The sequence below is a fragment of the Saccopteryx bilineata genome, chromosome 2 (genome assembly GCF_036850765.1).
Source record: "Saccopteryx bilineata isolate mSacBil1 chromosome 2, mSacBil1_pri_phased_curated, whole genome shotgun sequence".
Classification (NCBI taxonomy): domain Eukaryota; kingdom Metazoa; phylum Chordata; class Mammalia; order Chiroptera; family Emballonuridae; genus Saccopteryx; species Saccopteryx bilineata.
In genome coordinates this window covers 371,042,734-371,059,203 of record NC_089491.1, presented here as the reverse complement: position 1 = coordinate 371,059,203, position 16,470 = coordinate 371,042,734, and the positions used below count along the sequence as shown (strand labels likewise).

The window sequence follows — 16,470 nt, the reverse complement described above, 5'->3', positions numbered from 1 at the left end:
CCTGCCTTCTTCTCTGCCCCCCCACAAGCCATCCTCAGACAATTCTCCCTCCTCTAGTCTCACCTAGAGGCTCTGTCCCCTTTCTCCCTTGTCTATCCACCCCCACTTTCTACTCCCTGACATTCCCCAAAGACAGTAATTTGCACACTGAACTCTGGCAGAGATGGTCTCTGCTCACATTCCCACCAGCCCCAGATCCCCACTCCTCCTCTGACCCAAGTGGAAGCAGCTCTCTGGGGGTTGGGGCTCAACCTTTTTATTTGGCAGCAGGAAAGGGGGTAGTCCAGCTCTGATGGAAGGGGGAGGACACCAGGAGGCCTCTATGGAACAGCTCCAACCCATGGGTGACCAGCGTTGGGGCAGAGCGAGCATCACACCCAGCCTTCCTGCTGGGAGAGGGCATGGCTGCACCATCACTCCTCCTCCTCTTCTTCTTCCTCTAGGGGTGGCCGATTCCGCTTGAAAAAGCCAACCTGGGGGTGCACAGGGGCCAGGGACAGGTTACAAAGATCCTTAGGCCCAGAGCAGCATTGGAAGAAGTAATTATGCTAGAAACCAGCCAGCCATGAGGTCTTCTCCTGGACCAGCGCAAAACACGGACCCCACTCTGTGCACAAATAAAGGCCTTTCCCCAGATAGAAATAATACATGCAAAAAAAAAAAATGGTTTGCTTTTCCTTCCCTGAATTTTCCTTTCTTTTTTTAAAAAAATACTTTATTTATTTTAGAGAAGAGAGAACGAGAAAGAGGGAGGAGAGGGGAGGAGCAGGAAGCATCAACCCCCATATGTGTCTTGACCAAGCAAACCCAGGGTTTCCAACGGCAACCTCAGCGTTCCAGGTTAATGCTTATATCCACTGCACCACTAGGCCTTCCCTGAATTTTTCTTAACTACTGATGGTTATCTCTCTATATGACTCAAGTGCATGATAATACATATTTGACTATTTTAAGTCTAATATGGGGCTTCTCCTAAACGCACAATGCTTCCCAGGGCTTGGGCACCTGAGCGAATGTGAGACCAGCCCACTTGTTCTCCAGGCACAAAGGAGAAAGTGACCCACCAGGGGCTCATACAGAGTAGGGAGCAGGGCTGGATCAGACCTGGGTCTCCCGCCCCCATCAGTCCCAGCAAAAGCAGAGCAGGGAGGAGGTGAACTCTGTCCTCTACACCAGCAAGGGAGTTCCTGAAAGCGGGGCTCAGTCCCTGTGACTCTTCCTTTCAGGGGTCTAAAGGACTTAGAATTCCAGGTGCCACCTCTTCCAGTGGTCTGTACCTAGAAGAGGTCCTCTGGAGAATGAGTCTAGCAGTAGAGTTGTAAATCAAATGCGCTCCAGGTCACTGACTTGGGCCATGTCTTTCCCTACCTCCCTGTGAGAGTGGGCAGGACCCCACCCTCCCTTCAGGCCTCACCTTCCACATGGCCAGGACCAGGAGTGTAAGCGACAGCAGGCCACCCAGCACGCCTACCAGCACCCACCAGATCGGAATGTCCCTTTCCTCTGTGGCCCGAAGCAGCTGTGTCTGGACCTGAGGACAAACCCGTGCATGCCCTCAGTAACCTTCACACTTGTCTTTCCCCAAAACTCAAACTTGTGGAGTGGTGACACCCAGTCAAGCCACCTACCTGTCTCACCCTTCAGACCCAGGGAGGCCCCGCCCCCATCCTGCTGGACACAGACATAAATGACCAGTGGGTCAGGCAGGACTCATCTCTTTGACAACATTCTTCCATACTCACCAGAGCTTCCCCACTGGGCAGGCTTAGGGCGGGCACCGCGTAGGGAAGGGAGGAGACATTGAACCAAGCATGCGACTGCAGCACAAATTGATCCAGTGGCCTCTGGATGGGGGTAGGGGGGTGGGAAACCATTCACACAGGGCCTATTGGTCGCAAGGGTCCCAGCCCCAGACTCTCCTTTGGGGAGCCTGCTCCTGGCCTAATCCCGTCCCCTCCAAAGTAAACTCCCCCCACCTAATAAAGAATTAGTTAATTAAAAAAGAAAAACAAAACAAAACACTAAATCTGGCCTTCCCTCTCTTCCCGCTCGCCAAAGCCCCGCCTCTCCCCCCAGCACACTCTGGCCTCGCCTCCAGAAGGCCCCGCCCCCGGGTCCTGCCCATTACGTCACGCCCCACCTGGCGGAGACTGGGCAGCCACAGGAAGGCCTGCACAGTGACCATGGCCCGCTGCCCGCGCGCCATCTCCCGCAGCTCACACTGTACTACAGTACAGGGCGCCGAGTCGCAGCTCTGAGGGGATACGTTATTAGTGCCCAACACTTCGTGACCCATCACCCCCTCACCCCAAGGACCCAACAGAGAGAAAGACTGGGGGAAGACACGGGAGGGAGGGTGTCAGTAAGGGAGCTTCGGTCTCCCCCTCAGAAAGGGCCTCAGATCTAAGCTTCAGACGTTATCCTTAAACGAGGTTGTTCGCACACTCCCAGACATCCAGGGAGGAGGCTGGAAGAAGTGGCCCATCATACAATGTTCAATATCCAGGATTTTTGAAACCCTGCTTTGGCATTTATTCCTTAATGTACTGGGAACCTTAAAAAATGCAAGTGCTGGCCTGACCTGTAGTGGCACAGTGGATAAAGTGTCGACCTGGAAATGCTGAGGTCGCCGGTTCGAAACCCTGGGCTTGCCTGGTCAAGGCACATATGGGAGTTGATGCTTCCAGCTCCTCCCCTCTGTCTCTCCTCTCTCTCTCTCTCTCTCTGTCTCTCCCTCTCCTCTCTAAAATGAATAAAAAAAAAAAAAAAATGCAAGTGCTTGCCTGACCAGGCGGTGGCGCAGTGGATAGAGCATCGGACTGGGATGCAGAGGACCCAGGTCCCCAGCTCTAGCGCGGGCTCATCTGGTTTGAGCAAAGCTCACCAGCTTGGACCCAAGGCTGCTGGCTCGAGCAAGGGGTTACTCGGTCTGCTGTAGCCCCACGGTCAAGGCACATATGAGAAAGCAATCAATGAACACCTAAGGTGTCGCAATGCGCAATGAAAAACTAATGATTGATGCTTTTCATCTCTCCATTCCTGTCTGTCTGTCCCTCTCTATCCCTCTCTGTCTCAGTAAAAAAAAAAAAAAAAAAAGCAAGTGTTCCCCCACCCCACCCCAGACGCAAGACCAGCACAATCCTTTATACTCACTTGGCCCAAAGTGACAACCAGAGGCCCACATCACTCTTTTGGCCCCTCTCCCTGCCTCCCATCGTCTCTGCCCCTTGGGCCCCAGGGAGGAGATTCCATCTAGAGACCACAGAGCCCGCTCACCACAAGAACTGGATCCTGAAGCCTTGATGGCTGCTTGGGCCCTGACAGGAACGCCTGCCTGCGCTCCCGCTTGTGATGGGATGGGTAAACGGCGGACGGGGTGGGGGTGGGCAGCCCCCAGTGCAGCTGGGGAGGCAGAGAAGCTGTCAGGTTCCACCCTCTGCCCACCCCCCTGCTCTCCCAGGGTGGCCCACACCCAGGCTCTCACCTTGAGGGGGTTGGGAGAGGGCTGTGGGGAGCACTGAAGCCCCCCCTGAAGCTGTATATCCAGGATGTAGAGCAGGTCAGAGGGCTGGGACTGGCCAGGGAGGTGGAGGCTGAGGTGGAGGCCACTTACAGTACCAGGGCCATTGTTGTGGAGCTGGTGGGGGCGGGGGTGGCAGGATATTAGGTGGCTCAGCACCTGGCCTGTAGCTCCTGGGACCCTTCTACCCCGGCATGGGCTGCAGAGGCTCCACCCTACCTCATAGGTGTGCTCCACTTTAGGGCCCCAGCTGTCCGAGCTGTTCTCCCTGTCGCTTTCTTCTGCGGCCACCACCAGGAAGGCTGGAAAGGAGCTCCTGCAGGGGCCGGAGCCCCCAAGTTAAGCTTGATCCTCTGACTGGCCTGTGGGAGTTCCCCCAGGACCCCTTGAACCTTAGGGCTCTGCCTGACATCTCCCTTGTCCACCCCCAGCCTCTCACCCTCGAAGCTCCACGTGGGCCTCAGCCCGGACTGGCACGTCCAGCAGCACAGTCTCACTGTTTGGATTCTGGCTGTTCTTGCTGGAGGGGAGAGGAGGGGATGAGAAGAAGGTCAGGGACACCAGCCCCAGCCCAGTGAACATCGACTTTCTGGGGGCCGGGCCAGACTTTCAGAATGCTCAGGAGGAGCTACTCCACACACAGCGTGCCACACAATAGCCTGACCTGAGAAAGGGCTTCTTCCTGAGCTCCAAAGCTCAGAGAGTCTGAAGAGCCAGCCTCCCAGAGGACCCTTCTGCGTGGAAGGCACCTGAATGTGTTTGTGTCAGGGGCTCCCAGCCCAGTACCTCCGGATCTGCAGCCAGAACGACACATGCTCCCCAGCCTCTTCCAGGTTCTCCACACTCACCAACATGGTGACCCCTATCTGAGAGACCAAGAGGGCCAAAGTCACTGTCCAAGTGCCCACTCTGGACACTGAATGTGGCCTCCAGTCCTCATCCTCTAAGGTCACCATTATTATCTTTGTTTTACTCAGAAGCCCACCCAGAGAGGGAGTCACTCACCCAGGAACACATATGTAGGGAGTGTGAGGACCAGGATTCCAGCCCAGGGCTGACTCCCAACCCAGCCTCTAAACCCCAGCTGACCCTTAGACCCTGGTAGAGGAGGCCTAACACACAAGACTCAGCGGCCTCACCCGGGCATTCCTCTTCATGGGGTTGCCCAGCTCACACAGCACCAACTTGGTCTCATTCTCCTTCTTCTGGTTACAGATAAGCCTCTCAAAGCCCTTTGAGGAGGTAGTTTCAAAAAAGAAGATGGTTACAGCCTGACCTGTGGTGGTAGAGTGGATGGAGCATCAACCTGGAACATGGAGGTTGCCAGTTCGAAACCCTGGGCTTGCCTGGTCAAGGCACATATGAGAAGCAACTATGAGCTGATGGTTACAGAGCAGCCCATGTGTATTTAAATTCCTTGGAAAGTCTGGAAAAGACTTCTGTGCCAGGGTGGGATGAAGGCTTCTTGCGGTGAGAATTCAAGGGACTGTCACTCTAACACCTTATTATATTTTACTTTATTTTATTTTTATTTATTATTATTATTTTTTACAGAGACAGAATCAGAGGGAGGGACAGACAGACAGGAAGGGAGAGAGATGAGAAGCATCAATTCCTTGTTGTGGCACTCTAGTTGTTCATTGATTGCTTCTCCTATGTGCCTTGACAGGGAAGCAGGAGGCTCCAGCTGAGCCAGTGACCTCTTGCTCAAGCCAGCAACCTTGGACTCAAGCCAGCGACCTTGGGCTTCAAGCCAGCCACTCTGGGGTCATGTCTATGATCCCGTGCTCAAGCCAGCGACCCTGCGCTCAAGCTGGATGAACCCACGCTCAAGAGGGCAAACTCGAGGTTTCAAACCTGGGTCCTCAGCATCCCAGGCCAACACTCTATCCACTGCACCACCACCTGGTCAGGCAGACAATCCACCAAATATTAACAAAGATTTCTGTTAACAGTTAGTCCCTGAGCATTTTTGACTTGGGTTTTATAATAAAGTTCTTGAATTTTGGGCCATTAGCAAGTACTCTTCTTCCAAAAAAGAAGCACAGCTTTTACAGCAAAGCATAAGAGAAGTGCAGGCACTCAGGTTGGGGGGACCTCACCTCGATGTTGCTGAGGGCCCGCATGTAGTGGGCACCCGGGGGCAGGTGCACGACCAGCTCAGCCTCGTAGGCTCCCTCCCCCTCATTGGCTGCGTCCATCTTTAGCTCCAACACATTGTCGGCTCCAATCAGGAGTGGAGAGCCCTGCCTGTGGAGAGGATAGAGGAAGAGACCAAGTCTAGGCCCAGGGCCTGGCAGGAGGAAAGGGGCTGAGGACAGCATATTGGTGTATGGCACCCCAGGTGGGGAAGCGGTGTCATCGGCTGACTGGGCAGGGGAGGGTAGAGGGGGAGGTCTCACACGCTGGCAGTGAGTTGAAGCTGGGGCACACACAGGTCATCTTCCCCACAGTCCAGGATGATGCGGGTCTACAGGGACACATCAGGGTATGTGGGTAAGGTAGGGGCATGTGAAGTTTGGGAATTAGAAGACCTGAGAATGAAAGGGCTGTGGAGATACCAGGGATTTGGCGTTTGCAGCTGGGTTTAGCAAATGTCATGGTTTAGACGGTGACATTAGGGTTCATAGATTTATATCTGAGGTTAGAGGTGATATTGACATTTGAGGTTTATATTAGTGCTTAGGGGACACTGAAGTTTGGGGGTTTTCATTACGGTATAGTGACACCAGAGATTAGAGGTGTCAAAAAGGTTTTGGGGTTCATATTATGACTTGTACACTAACTCTAGCCCTGACTTTCTGGCAGGGTTCCTTCACCCCCTTGCTTGCCCTGCACCCCCTCACCTGCTCCTGGACATGGGTGTCTCCATGCAGCACAAGAGCAGGGGCTAGTCCGTCCTTCTCAGGCTGCAGGGATACATCGATGCTGAGCACGATGGGGCTCAGCTTGTCCCGGAAGTCAGCTTCGTCCTAGGGAGTGGACAAGAATCAGGCCATTCTGCTACTATGCACCCTGCCATTGATCACCCCTGGACTCACGGCACCCAGCCCACACCCCAGGGCTGGATGAAGAAGCTTGCACACCCAGCCCTGCCCATCTCCACCCTGGACGTACACGGAGGAAGGCTGTGGTGCTGTGGCAAATGGGGCTGTGCCTCCCCCCCAGGTCTAGGTGCAGGGTGGTGCCCGCCTGTTGAGAATTCAGTAGAAGCACCCGCCGGCCCTGGCGAGGCTTCTGCCGGTCCAGCTGCAGCTCAGCATTTAGGCCTGACAGGGCAAGCAAGGAGGGTCAGGATCTCCCGGGCCAGCCTCCAGGGGAGCCCAGGCTCACCTCCCTCCAGTCCCCACCATGTCACTCACGCAGAGTCTGAGGAATATTGTGCCCAGTGGCTTCTACACACATCTGGATGTTAAAGCTGCAAAGATATGAGGGAGGCTCAGGGGTTAGGGTCCCTGAGGTCCCAGATCCGGTCAGGCCCATGCCTTCTGACTCCTCACCAGCTCACTGGAGTCTTGGTGTGGGGCAGGACACAATCCTTCACAGCAGGATTCAGCGAATCTTGTACCAGCAGCTGGACAGTGGCCATTACCACCGGCTGAGCTCTGGTGGGATGGGGGAGGCTTGCCATTGTGGCCCCTCCTGGCCTGGTCTCCTCCCCATCTCACCCCTGGAGCTAGTGCTCACCTGTATACAACCACCTTGTCAGCCCCGTATGCTCCCACCAATAGATCTATAGATATTGGGAGGTGTTTGGAATTGGTAATTAGAGAGTGCATGAGGTCCTCACCTTCCCAGGGGTTCCCAAACCACTTTTCCAGTTGGAGGTGTGATCTGGCCCTCCCTGGCATCCCACCCCAACAGACAGGTCAGAGCTCTCAGTGGTGCACCAGGTCAGGCACAGCCCCTGGCTGTGCCTCTTAGCATCTCCAGGTAATACTCTAGAGCCCCTCTTGTTTAGCTAGAAGCAGCCCAGGTCACCTGGGTATCCATTGTCATCAATGTCTGTGGCACCTCGCAGGGAGAAGCCAAAAGCAGAGCCGGTGGGGAAGGGGCTGTCCAGGACCTGGGAAGGTCGGGAACTAAGCCCCTCACTCTGACCCAGGAACACCTGCACTTGGCCCCGACCACTGGGGCCCCCGTAGGGGGCAGCCACTGCAACATCTGGAAGGAACAACAGAAAGAAAGTGGCTCTTTGTTTTCTAATCTTTCTAGGTGGCCCTGTAAAACTTTCAGGAGCTCCTATGCTGGGCAGACCCCAGGGGACCAGGAAATGGATGCAAAGGTCTGGGTCAAGGAAGCAGCAGCAGTCTTTGAGGAGTTTACAACTGGGTCAGAAAGAGACCCATTAAGTAGGGTTATACTAAAAACAGTAACAGCCCTCACTATCTGATTACATTTGACCGTAAAAATTAAGCATCATTATTCCAAATTTATTTTATTTATATGTTTAAAGTTTTTAAATTTGATTTTAGAGAGAGAAGGACGGTGAGAGAGCAAGAGAAAGAGAGAGAGATTTGTTGTTCCACTTATTTATGCATTCATTGGTTGATTCTGTGTGTGTGTGTGTGTGTGTGTGTGTGTGTGTGTGTGACAGAGACAGACAGAGAGGGACAGATAGGAACAAACAGGGAGGGAGAGAGATGAGAAGCATTAATTCTTTGTTGCAGCACCCTAGCTGTTCATTGATTGCTTTCTCATATGTGCCTTGACCATGGAGCTACAGCAGACTGAGTGACCCTTTGCTCAAGCCAGCGACCATGGGCTCAGCTGGTAAGCCTCGCTTAAACCATATGAGCCCGCCCTCTAGCCGTGACCTCTGGGTTTCAAACTTGGGTCCTCCTCGTCTCAGTCCCATGCTCTATCCACTGCGCCACCATCTGCTCAGGCTCATTGTTTGATTTTTGTATGTGCCCTGACGGGAGATTGAATCTGCAACCTTGGCATATGGGGATGATGCTCTAATTAACTGAGCTAATTAGCCAGGGCTCATTATTCCCATTTTCTCAAGAAAACTGAGTCCCAGAAGATTAAGTAACCAAGACATATTAAATACTGCCCCCGCCACCCCCTTATCACTAATAACTTTTAAGATCACTCTTGAAAATTTATGCCCTGGTCAGATGGCTTGGTGTCCCAAAGCGCCGAGGTTGTAGGTTTGATCCCTGGTCAGGCACATACAAGAATAGATCAATATTTCTGTCTGTCTCTCTCCCTTCCTCTGTCTCTAAAATCAATCAATAAATTCTTTTAAAAAAGAAAATTTGTTATTCATCATAATCTTATTAATTTGTAAGAATTTGCTGCATGTGATTAGAATCAAGATCTTTGATCTATATGTTGCAACTATTTTTCTTTGGCTTCTGTGTATTTTTTTTTTCTTTTAAAAACCTTTATTGATTTTTCTGAGTGAGTTACCCAGAATTTATCCAAATCAACCACTCTGACCATAATTGTGTCCCCAGCCTCTGGGCCTCCACTCTCTCCTGACGTTTGGTTTCCTCATCTCTTCACGACCAGTCAGTCAGCCCTGCCATATCCTCAGCCTACTTGTCCTACTGCCAGTTTGCGGCAAGCCTGGCCAGACCTCACCAGGCTAGCTAGCACCATGAGTACCTGACCTCCAGTCTTCACTAGGCGCCGCCCAGCAGTCTTGTGGGGTGGGGCTGGGTTTGCTCAGCTCTGTCTTCCAGTCTGCTCAGCACTATTGCAAACATTCACCATTCTGTCAAGCTTGCAGGCCTTCACTTTCTCCACAAAAAGAAGCAGCCCAACTGTTTTGTTATAATTCTATACCCACTTTTCCTCCTTTTTCCTATCTGACCTTGGAATCGGCATCCCTCCTTTACCCTGCCTCTGGGCTTAGCTTCTGCCCCCACCTTGCATCCCCAAAGCATCAAAGGGACCCTTCATCTCACTCCCCGCCCCTAACTTCCCAACAAGATCTTTTTTCTTACATTCAACTTATGTCATATTCTTTGAAATTAAAATGACCTTCCCTTGACCCTCATCTCTCAGTAATCATCTTTTCTCTTTCACAAGCCGGTTGGAAGAGCCATCTATATTGGCTGCGTCCAAGTCTTCACTTCCATTCATATCTTGCCCCGTGGCATCTGGCTTCTGTCCCTATCCAGCCCTGAATTGGCTCTTTTTTTTTTTTTTTTTGGCAGAGACAGAGAGAGGGACAGAGAGACAGGAAGGGAGAGAGATGAGAAACTTCAATTCTTCATTGTGACACCTTAGTTGTTCATTGATTGCTTTCTCATATGTGCCTTGACTGTGGGGCTACAGCAGACCGAGTGACCTCTTGCTCCAGCCAGCGACCTTAGGCTAAAGCTGGTGAGCTTTGCTCAAACCAGATGAGCCCACGCTCAAGCTGGCAACCTCGGAGTCTCGAACTTGGGTCGTCTGCATCCCAGTCCGATGCTCTATCCACTGCGCCACCGCCTGGTCAGGCCTGACTTGGTTCTTGTTGCTGTCACCAATGACCTCCTTCTTGTTAAAGACCATGGATACTTGTTTAGCCCCATCTAATTGTCCCTTTCTGAAACATCTGGAGCCACTGACCTCCTTCCTTCTGTCTAGAGCATTCTTCCTTTGAGTTTGTGCCATCAGATCTCCTGTTTTCTCTCCTATTCCTGTGGACAGTCCTCTGACCCCTTTCCAGATTTGTTCCTCTGGGAGTCCCCTAATGCTTTTGCTCCTCAGGGCTCTGTCCTGGGCCTCTCCTCACTTTATATCCCTTATCTAGCCTCCCCTCTTCCACTCAGACCTCTCTGACATACCTCCCTAATGTCAGAAAGTCATTCAATCATTCAATATCAAACAGATCCAGAGCTGAACTTCTAATATCCCCGTGTTGCCTCCCCAGACCAGCCGCCTAGCCTGAGTTCCAGGCAGTGCAGGGCGCCACCACCCGCCCAACTCCTCCGTCACCCACCCAGCTCTTCTTCCTGGACCAATGCAAACAAATTGGTTTCCTTTAACTCTCTCTGTTTAAAGCTCATCCTGGATCCGCCTGACCAGGTGGTGGCGCAGTGAATAGAGCATCAGACGGGGATGCGGAGGATCCAGGTTCAAGATCCCGAGGTCACCAGCTTGAGCATGGGTTTATCTGGTTTGAGCAAGGCCCACCAGCTTGAGCCCAAGGTCGCTGGTTCGAGCTAGGGGTTACTTGGTCTGCTGGAGCCCCCTGGTCAAGGCACATATGAGAAAGTAATCAGTGAACAACTAAGGAGCTGCAACGAAGAATTGATGCTTCTCATCTCTCTCCCTTCCTGTTTGTTGGTCCCTATCTGTCCCTCTCTCTGACTCCCTGTCTCTGTTAAAAAAAAAAAAAAAGCTCCTCCCGTATCCTGCTGTCCTCAGGTCAAATCCATGGTCTTTATTGTGGCTGTTAACCCCTCTGCAGCAGGTGGGGTTCCCCTCCCCCCTTACCATTGTAGCCATCCCGGTTGAGGTCGCCCAGAGGCGCGATGGCTGAGCCAAATCGCCCGTAGAGTTGTGTGCCAGTCAGCAGGAGGCTGGGGCTGCCCAGCGCGTGGGAGCCGCGAGGCTGCAGGAACAAGTACACACGCCCCACCTCGGCCAGCTTGCGGTCAGCGCGGCTCTCCATGAACAGCGGCGCGCCCACCAGCAGGTCGTGCCTCCTGCAGGCCGGATGCGCGGTTACGTGGGCTGGGCTGGCGGGGTGCTGCGTCCCAAGGCTACATCTAGCCATTCAGGCCCTCCCGCTCCCTTCGACGGTCAACGGGAGCGGGGGCTAGTAAAGGACACAGTCCACGCCTCTGGTAACTGGGGACTCAACTAGGCAGGGTTAGGGCGCTCCCTTCCTCACCCGTCCCCGTTGACATCAGTGACGGCCACTGAGTGCCCGAAATACGAAGCCACCTGCAGGAAGACAAGGCACACCTTAATTCCCGCCCCGAGAACCCCCACCCGCTCTTAGACACCGCCCCCTACACCCAGCGGAATATTCCAGGGTCCCAATCCCCAGCCTCTACCATCCCCATAGGAACCGGCTGGTACCTGCTCTCCATGCAGCCGGTGCAGCCGAGTCCGGAAGTTCGAGTGCAAAATTTCCACCTGCGCGGACAACGCGCATGAGCGCGTCCTTCTTGCTCCCCAAAGGCAGGCTCCCGCCCCGGGTGGAAAGGAGGGGTTGGTCAGAGTCAGGAGTAGGGCCAGGGACTTCAGGATGCCGAACGGCGGGGGAGGTGGTACTTACGGCTCCCAAGGTCCAGCTCCAGGTGGGGGCACCGAAAACATACTCTGGGGGGAGCCGGGCCCAGAGAATGAGTCTCCTCGAACACCCCTGCCTCCTGCCCATCATTCTGCACCCAGAGGCGATTTCGGTGCAGGTCTTGGAGGTGCTCCTTCCCAACCCCTGCCTCTAAATGGATATCTTGCCTGTAGTGTTGAGATTCCCGTCGAACTCGCCAACGGCCACCGAATATCCTGAAGACAGAGCGCGAATTAGTCTTTCTGTGAGGGCGAAGCGGGGAGGGGCAGAGGGCGAAGGAGGAGGGGACTCAGATATCACCCGGGTTAAACCCTGCATTATGCAGATGGCAAAACGAACGCCATCGAGAGGCCAAGACCTGCGGGAAAGGAGAGGGTGGAGCATGTGGGAGTTGGTCAGTCTGCCGGGAAAGGTGCGGGAGCAGAGGATGGCGGCGCCCTGAGCCCTGGGGCTGGCCAGGGGCAGCGGGCACGGGGCCGCTCCGGCAGGAGGCGGTGGTGGACGGTGTGATAGCGTGCTGGGGTGTCTCTTAGAGAGGACCTAGGGTTACCCCTGTAGCTGTCGAAGTACTCTGGATTGCTGGAGTCGAAGGTCAGGCGTTGGCTGCGCACGTGCCAGAGGAGTGTGCCCGGGCGGTAATTGGAGAAGATATCTGCTATTGGTGCCCGCGCCAGGAGACCTGGGTGCGAGGGGCAGTTGGTGTGGAGGCCCAGACTCCTTGGATCTCCCCAGGCCGACAAAGAGTGGAGGGAGATGTACTGATGGGCACGTACCTACGAAGAAATAGCCGCCAGGGGCCCCAAGCACCAGCTCTCCGGCCTGAAAAGGAAGCCCTGGAGGTGAGACAGAGCCCTGTCTGGGAGCCGCCCTCACCACGCTTGGACTCGCTACTTGCCTGAGTGACTGCAGAGCTGAAGCCCACTTCGCAGTAGCGCTTGTCTTCCACTAGAGGAGGCAAGAGGGAGGGTCAGCGAAGGGGCGGGTCAGAAAGCGCGCACTGAGCCGGTGGCGCGGCATTGGATCAGCGCCGTAGCGGGGTGGAGGTGGGGGTTGAGGGGGTTGCAAGGAACCGGGCAGTAGGGCTGCGGGGTCCGAAGCAGGGTCAGAGGGCGCTGGGAGAAGGTTCAGAATAAAGGTTGAGCTAGTGGCCGCAAGTGTGGGGGGCCAAAACGGAGAGCGGAGCTCACAATACATATTTTTCGCGTAATCCGGGCTCATGGTGTTGGCCCGACAAGGTGAGAACTCGGCGCGATGGCGGGTGTTCTGGAGCTTAGCCAAGAAGCAGCCACCTACGGGCGTCTTCTCAGCCTCTGTGGACTCTTCTAGGACGTTCCAGTGCTGCCAGGGGGCGCAGGCCTGAAGGAGGGCACAGGACAGTGGGGAAGAAGCAGGACTCGGGTTTCCATCCACCCTCCCCCAACATGTCCCTATCCCCCAGCTACTTCCTGTCCCATCCGGTGGTGCCCACCACAACGTTGTCACTCCAGCTGACGACCGACGCCCCCAGTCCTTGCCCGGCCTTGAAGGTTTGGAAAGTCTGGTAGCCTACTTTTCGGGTCTCATCATCTGGAGGGCACAAGAAGAGCTGGGGCGTTGAAGTCCGGCTTCCGCGCTCCCTGTAGCCCCTCCCTTTCCCTCTTTGCCTGGAACTCACTAAGGTCGAAGGGCAGAGAGGAGCACTGGCTGCCATTAGCCTTCCAGGGACACAGGAACACGCCGCCCGTTTCCTCTTGACTGCGGCCCAGGGTCCGGGGGGCGCCCACCAGGATGGCCAAGCTGCGTCGGAAAGCTGCGTGACCACGCGCGGATTCCGGGGTACCCTATGCCCCAGTGCCTACGCTGGGAGCACCACCCTGAAGGGCAGTGTGCTTTGGGGCACACTAGATCATATTTCCTCGAAGACTCTTTAATGACCATAGAGGCCACCGCCTTTTCATTTTATGGCCCGTGAAACCTACGTCTAGTGAGGGTAAAATAACATGCTCAAAAAAACCCTAGCGAGCCTGACCTGTGGTGGCACAGCGGATAAAGCGTCGACCTGGAAATGCTGAGGTCGCTGGTTTGAAACCCTGGGCTTGCCTAGTCAAGGCACATATGGGAGTTGATGCTTCCAGCTCCTCCCCCCCCTTCTCTCTCTCTGTCTCTCCTCTCTCTCTCTCTCTCTCTCTCTCTCTCTCTCTCTCTCTCCCCCTCTCCTCTCTAAAAATGAATAAATAATAATAATTTAAAAATTAAAAAAAAACCCTAACGAGTTAAGAGGAAGGCTGGAACTATAATCGTTTAGTTTGATATAAATAGGAGGGGTTTGATACTCTTACTGAAAAAGACCTTCTAAGCTCTGTACTCATCTACACTCCCTATCCTCCCCTCCCCCAAAGCCAGGGTTTACATGATTCCTAGCACGTTAAAACTGTTACCAGATACCTTCTTGAGAGTTAATTTTAATGAAGAATTAGGGAAGCTAGTGGGCACTGCTAAAGTGGGGGATAAGGTGCTTATATTGCTGAGGACCCTAGAAGATCTAGGTTCAAACCACAGCTCTGCCATCTGTAAGTTGGGGACAATACCTATTACTCAATGCCATCAGGATAAGTAAATGAAGTAAACACGTGAGGGACATTCAGCATGGCACCAGCCGAGTAATTCATAACAAGTGCTCAAAAAATGCCATATGTATATATAGCCTGACCAGGCAGTGGCGCAGTGGATAGAGCGTGGGACTGGGACGTGGAAGACCCAGGTTCCAAACCCCAAGATTGCCAGCTTGAGCGGGTTCTCATCTGACTAGAGCACAGGTTCATCAGCTTGAGCGCGGGGTCGCTGGCTTGAGCATGACATCATAGACATGACCCCATGGTTGCTGGCTTGAGCCTAAAAATTGCTGGCTTGGGCACATATGAGAAAGCAATCTATGAACAACTAAGGTGTCACAACAAAGAATTGATGCTTCTCATCTCTCTCCCTTCCTGTCTGTCCCTATCTGTCTCTCTCTCTCTCTCTCTCTCTCTGTCACACACAAAAAATGCCATAATATATATATATATATATATATATATATATATATATATATATATATATTTAGCATACAAGGTGTTTGTTAAGTAATGCTCATGAGGAGGGGAAAAAAGCAAGAGTGGCTAGAGGAATCAAGCTGAGATTCAAGTCCAGTGACAGCTGTGGGCTACACAAACACCCCGGGAACCCTGGAGTGAGGGTTCTTCAGAACTTCCCAGCTGAGGTGAGAGGGTCAGACCTACACCTCTCCTCCGTCCACACTCCTCATAGATCAATCAGTTGTAGGTCACATTGGGAAGTGGACTTGACTTTGGGGGATGTGGCTGTCTTCAGCAGAGGAAATTCATTCACCACGGGGTTGATACTTGAATGCTCCCTGCCACTGCTGCTTCCCAAAGCTGGGTAGCATAGTGTCTACCACAGTATGTAACTAGCTCAGCGTAGTTACTATAAAGAGGAGCCAGAACTCTAATCTGGGCAGTCTGATCTCACAGCCTGATTAATCCTAACCACTAATGCTCTATTACTTCTTTTCAAATATCTATAACTTTGGTGGGGATAAGGGGAATGGAGTAGAAAACCAAGGTGAGTAATTTTATAGTTTTGTAAGTCAATTTAAGACATGCAGTCCTCTCTGTATTTTGAGGGGATGAGAGTGGAGTGGGATGATACAACTGATCTATGGGGGAAAAAAAGGTATCAACTTTTGTTTTGCCTTTGTTTTTGCTGTAGTTTCAGTGACCATCTTCCTATCGGTTCCCCTCTCTGATCCTCTCACCTGAGCAGGCCCCTTCCCAGTATTCCTAACAAGAACTCAGCCCAAACAGACACTAGAAGTCACTCTGCTCAACCACTATCACAAACAGGGAACTTGAGGTCCACAGAAGCAGTAATGGTGGCAGAATCCTCTTTCCCAACACCCAAACTTCCCTTAGGGCTCACCTCCCACGGCTGTCCTTGTAGAATTCCAAAGCAAACCCAAAGTGGCTGCCATTGGGGCCTGTGTAGAAGGTGGGCCTCAGTGGGTCCAGGTTCAAGGCCCAGGTTGCAGGAGCAGTACCAGGTCCCAAGAGCATCCGCATCCAATCCAGAAGCCAGAGGGCCTGTAGTGGGCACAAAGCTCTGGCCATCTTCCTTCTCCCACAGCCTCCTTGGCAGGAATGGGCTAACTCCTTCCTCTTCTTTTTAGTTCACACCACAGGAAGTCTTTTCTTATCAAACTTGAACCCACTTACTGAGCAGTAGGCAGAACAAAAGGCCATGGTCCCTAGACCCTTATGGCTTCTAGGATTGCCAGGAAGGGAAGGGGGTGAGGCCGTCCTGGAGGTGGATGCTTATGGCTGAAAGCCATGACTCCTCCCTTTTCCTGAGAGTAGTTGATCACCACTTCTTGTTGGTTCTGTCTCTCAACTACGGCTCTTGAATCTTCACAGCCTTTCCACTACCACCATGCTAGTGTAAGCCATCCTAGCTTTCTGCTTGGGTTAGTTAAAACCGTGAACTACCTGGTCCGTACACCTCCACTCTAGCCCGTGGTTCTATAGCTCCTCTTCTTCCCACACAGCTGCCTGCACCACTGTGGTACACTGTGACTCAGTCAGAGGTGGGGGAAGGAGTGAGGAAGCTGCTGTCTCCTGATAAGACCTGGGCTGCTGTATCCTTTTGGATAAGGCACCTATCCACTTCCTCCTTT

General features: G+C 53.2%; 1 protein-coding gene across 1 annotated transcript; it reads right to left on the bottom strand.

Moving 5' to 3' along the window:
• Window positions 1-241: 241 nt before the first annotated feature.
• ITGA2B (integrin subunit alpha 2b) lies at window positions 242-15,960 on the bottom strand. Its single transcript, XM_066263449.1, has 30 exons — window positions 15,720-15,960; window positions 13,417-13,538; window positions 13,231-13,328; window positions 12,950-13,118; window positions 12,658-12,707; window positions 12,536-12,581; window positions 12,313-12,441; window positions 11,930-11,977; window positions 11,748-11,791; window positions 11,549-11,605; window positions 11,358-11,410; window positions 10,958-11,169; window positions 7,502-7,684; window positions 7,208-7,253; window positions 7,021-7,125; window positions 6,883-6,938; window positions 6,638-6,789; window positions 6,367-6,492; window positions 5,923-5,990; window positions 5,623-5,770; window positions 4,660-4,752; window positions 4,307-4,386; window positions 3,960-4,040; window positions 3,740-3,836; window positions 3,485-3,637; window positions 3,277-3,402; window positions 2,141-2,254; window positions 1,743-1,844; window positions 1,415-1,531; window positions 242-473 (listed from the first exon to the last, which is right to left on the bottom strand). Exons 1-30 carry the CDS (start codon window positions 15,905-15,907, stop codon window positions 414-416), a joined length of 3,123 nt encoding a protein of 1,040 aa, XP_066119546.1. The 5' UTR covers window positions 15,908-15,960; the 3' UTR covers window positions 242-413.
• Between the last annotated feature and the right edge of the window lie 510 nt (window positions 15,961-16,470).

Coding starts and splice junctions, on each gene's coding strand:
- ITGA2B (XM_066263449.1), bottom strand. CDS start 15,907: ATGGCCAGAGCTTTGTGCCCACTACAGGCCCTCTGGCTTCTGGATTGG. Junction 12,442..12,535: donor TGGCGGCTATTTCTTCGTAG/GTACGTGCCCAT, acceptor CCTCGCACCCAG/GTCTCCTGGCGCGGGCACCA. Junction 7,685..10,957: donor CAACCGGGATGGCTACAATG/GTAAGGGGGGAG, acceptor TGTTCCTTCCAG/ATGTTGCAGTGGCTGCCCCC.